Source organism: Anoplophora glabripennis, unplaced genomic scaffold (genome assembly GCF_000390285.2).
Source record: "Anoplophora glabripennis isolate ALB-LARVAE unplaced genomic scaffold, Agla_2.0 scaffold294, whole genome shotgun sequence".
Taxonomy (NCBI): Eukaryota; Metazoa; Arthropoda; class Insecta; order Coleoptera; family Cerambycidae; genus Anoplophora; species Anoplophora glabripennis.
In genome coordinates, this window is record NW_019416596.1 from 478,481 (window position 1) to 481,940 (window position 3,460).

The 3,460-nt window shown below is 38.8% G+C and overlaps 2 protein-coding genes across 6 annotated transcripts in view; one reads left to right on the forward strand and one right to left on the reverse strand.

The window, feature by feature from the left end:
* LOC108904615 (tyrosine-protein kinase transmembrane receptor Ror) overlaps positions 1-3,460 on the forward strand; it is a 92,015-nt gene that overhangs the window by 26,396 nt on the left and 62,159 nt on the right. The window lies entirely within an intron of this gene.
* Positions 2,134-3,460, reverse strand: part of LOC108904616 — a 48,760-nt gene continuing 47,433 nt past the window's right edge. For all 3 annotated transcript variants that reach the window (XM_023455040.1, XM_023455039.1, XM_023455038.1), the window contains exon 10: positions 2,134-2,688. In XM_023455040.1, the coding sequence (XP_023310808.1) occupies positions 2,375-2,688 (314 nt within the window). In that variant the 3' untranslated portion in view covers positions 2,134-2,374. The remainder of the gene's footprint in view (positions 2,689-3,460) is intronic.

Here is a 3,460-nt window from a genome sequence, read left to right on the forward strand (position 1 = left end):
TTTATTTAATCGCAGTGACCTTAATTATTAATATTAAGAGCCGAAATTTGGAGAGAGTATACATTAAGAGCTATATTTTCATGTCCTACATTAACATTAAGGTGAATTCAACTATTTAATTTCGAAAAAGAAGATAGCGGCGATGCGTTCTATTACTTGGTCTAGCGAACGAGTGGGGAAGGCGAGGCTTAGCATGCGCGCTTAACGATGTAATAAATATTAACATTTTTTCAAAGTCATTTTTAAACAAATTAAATTTGAAAAATTAAATTATCAGTAAATGCATATGTCAATACAACTATTTAGGTACAAAAACAACTAATGATCGAAACCCTACAACGCCTGTGAGCTTGGGAAAAATGAAATGAAAATAGCATCTTCTTAGATAACAAATTCCGTCAACGCCAAGCTAATGAAGCTTTTGGGTTGAAATTTTTACCACTTATTAAGGGTGCAAAAAGCTTCAAAAATTCTGAATTACAAGTGTCTGCGATGAAAAAATTGCATTAAATATTAGCAATTGAAAAAAGCGGACATTTTTGACCATTTTTGAGCTCTTGCGCATAAACAAATTACCGGAATTTAATCGGACTTGTCTTGTTTTACAGATTTATTTAATACCTACCTTTTTTGTATAAACCTTCTTTTCTCTATGAATAACAGTTTTTTTACGCCAGTCGAAAAACCACTTTTCCATAATTTTGACCATTGTTTTAACAAAGTTTCCCCAACTAGTCTCGAGTTGATTTTTTGATATTTTGTTTATAACACGTTTCTGAACAATATTCCGCAGAAAAACTTCTAATAGTATTTTTTCCCGAAAAAAAGCTATAATGATTGGCCTATATTACCTCCTTAATATTGGTGACGTTTAGGGAATTTTGCAGTCGTGCGATGTTGGGTTGCTTAAGCTGGTTGCCTTGTTTATAGTTCATTCCGATTGTCAACATCAATTGTTTTTTTGCAACAATTCAACTTTTTTCACTTGTTTACGGAAAATTTATGTACTGATTTCAAAAGAAATTATTTCAGAACAAAATATGTTTACTTTATTATAAAGGTGTCAAGCTAATTCAAGTAAATTATTTTTTTTTCCTAAAAGGTCCTCCATAGCTGTCGATATTCCTGCTGCTACTGCTTGCTGGTGGTGGTGTTGTTGTTGTTGTTATTGTTGTTGGTCACTAAACTCTGAAACTCATTTTCTTAGAATAATGAGAACTAAAATAAATATTGACCATTTTTTTGCCCGTCTACCACCCTGCTGTCATGTTACATAAGTCAGGTGAAAAGCAGTGGCGGCTAGTGACATTGTAAATAGGTGAAACCCGTGGCAATAAATAAAAGAACCGCATTTTTTTTTAATTTTCAAGGTCACGACAAGAAATCTAGAATATAGAAATTTTTAGTTGCATTTACAATTATCGTTCACGTGAAGAATTTTCAGACTTTATAAAAAACAGCTTGGAAGTTTTGAAATCTTCAGATTGAAAATTTTACAATTTTGAATAGTAAAAATTTTGTAAAAAATTAAAAGAGCAGGTTTACGGCTCCTTAAACATCAATTAACGCTCACGATGAAACAAGTTTTTTTTGAGTTACCTTTCTCACAATTTTGTGTTAAATACTCTTTAAACATCAAAAAAAAAATATGTTGAAAAAGAATCAATTTTCGGTGTGACGGCAAAATTTTACAGTGAGACTCGGCCTCAGTTGCTTCATACGACGAGCCGTCACTGGTGAAAAGTTAATTGAACTCGCATTTTGATCATGTGAACAATGATCAAGCACGTGGCTATGAAACTATTGGTCGACGAAACGGATCGAAAAAGCACTGTTTCATTTAGACAGCATGCTGGTTTTTGTTTCGTGCGTATCAGTCGCGGTTTAATTTTATGTATTTTGGTAAATAACACCTAGAATTATCCCCACTTAAATTTACTCTCCGTATAACACATCGTTTGAAATGATTTTTTTTGCAGATTTTAAAAATTGCACAATTTCCAGGGCGTTCCATATAATAAAAATATAAGCTTGCTTTGTAACTCAAAAACGCCACTGGAAAATAAGAAATTCCCACAAACAAAAACGTTACAGGCTATCAAAGAAAGCATTTTTTAAAATTAAACCAGTTGGTAAAAACTGACGCTTATATTTCATACAAACAGACGACTCAAAAACACGTAACATTACAAAATATTGTCCAGAGAACGATACACTACATACAACTATCGAAAAAACTGTGCGAGTAGTTCTCTTCCTATTTTCGAATACGTTCAGGGTCTTTCACGGAGCACCGTCAATGTCAAACGACGAAATAATTTAAAAAAATGTTTTTTATTTGACGACCGAATCGACGCCGGCACTTGCCGCCGTATCACAAGCAGCCGTTGCCCCAGCACCCGCACCACGGCACCTTGCCGCTTAGGGGCACGTTCGACATGGTGGACAGCTTCCTGGCGTTCTCGGAGGTCTCGCAACTGCTGAGGCTGTTGGTCCGCTCCCGGTCGGAGTACTCGTCGTAGAGGTAGCTCGAGCCGAGGCCGAGACCGAGGCGGTGCTCCAGGATGTTGGAGCGGTCCGTGCACACCGAGAACGACCTCTCGCGGAAGTTCCTCGGGTCGACGGCGGCGCTAGGCCTCCGAGCCCTGCCCCTGTCCGACTTCTTGTGCTTCTTGTGCTTCTTACCCCCTGAAATCGACAGAGTTGAGTAATATAATATATAATAATAAAATATTATATAAAAAAATTTAATTAAAAAAAAATACTGCTCCATTCGAAAGAACAAGAAATTTTACATAGCACCTTCTTGCAGTTGGCTCCTTCCTTTGGTCCATTTTGAACGCTATTGTAATTCCGCAATATATTCCTTCGACCAAAAATGTTGTTGAAGTTGTTGGATGCGTTGGAACCTTGACCAACGGTTTTCTGGGATATCTTTCAGGTTAGGATCAGGTAGGGTGGTAATTCTTTAACCTACAGGGAAGTGCGTTGGAATTAACAAGTCATAGTCATTGGGATCTGAGGAGATCGGTGTTAGAGGTCTGGAATTGAGCACACGCTCTATTTGCGTTAAAGTTGTGTACATTTCTTCAAAGGTTAACAGACTATTTGATAAGATTCTCCGGTTGACTCGCCGCCGCGCCATTATTCCATGGCCTCAATGATTTGGGATCGAGGGGGATTATCCCTCTTTATCCTGCCTCATCTCGTGTAGGCCTGGACAGCCTTCGTAGGTGGGCCCCATCCGTCGTCTACCCCGACCGCAAATGCGGCCGGTGTAGGCGCTTTGTGGGACCTCCTTTTGTCCTGGCTGGGCCCCGCCGGCTAGGGCCCTTTCTTCTGGCGCTCTTCTTGCTTCGCCGGCTCGTCTGTGTAAACCCCGGGGGTAGTGTCATGTTTATGTGTGGTATGGTTGGGTAGGGTAGTGCGGCTATGCAGCCTGGGATGCGCTTTGCTAAGG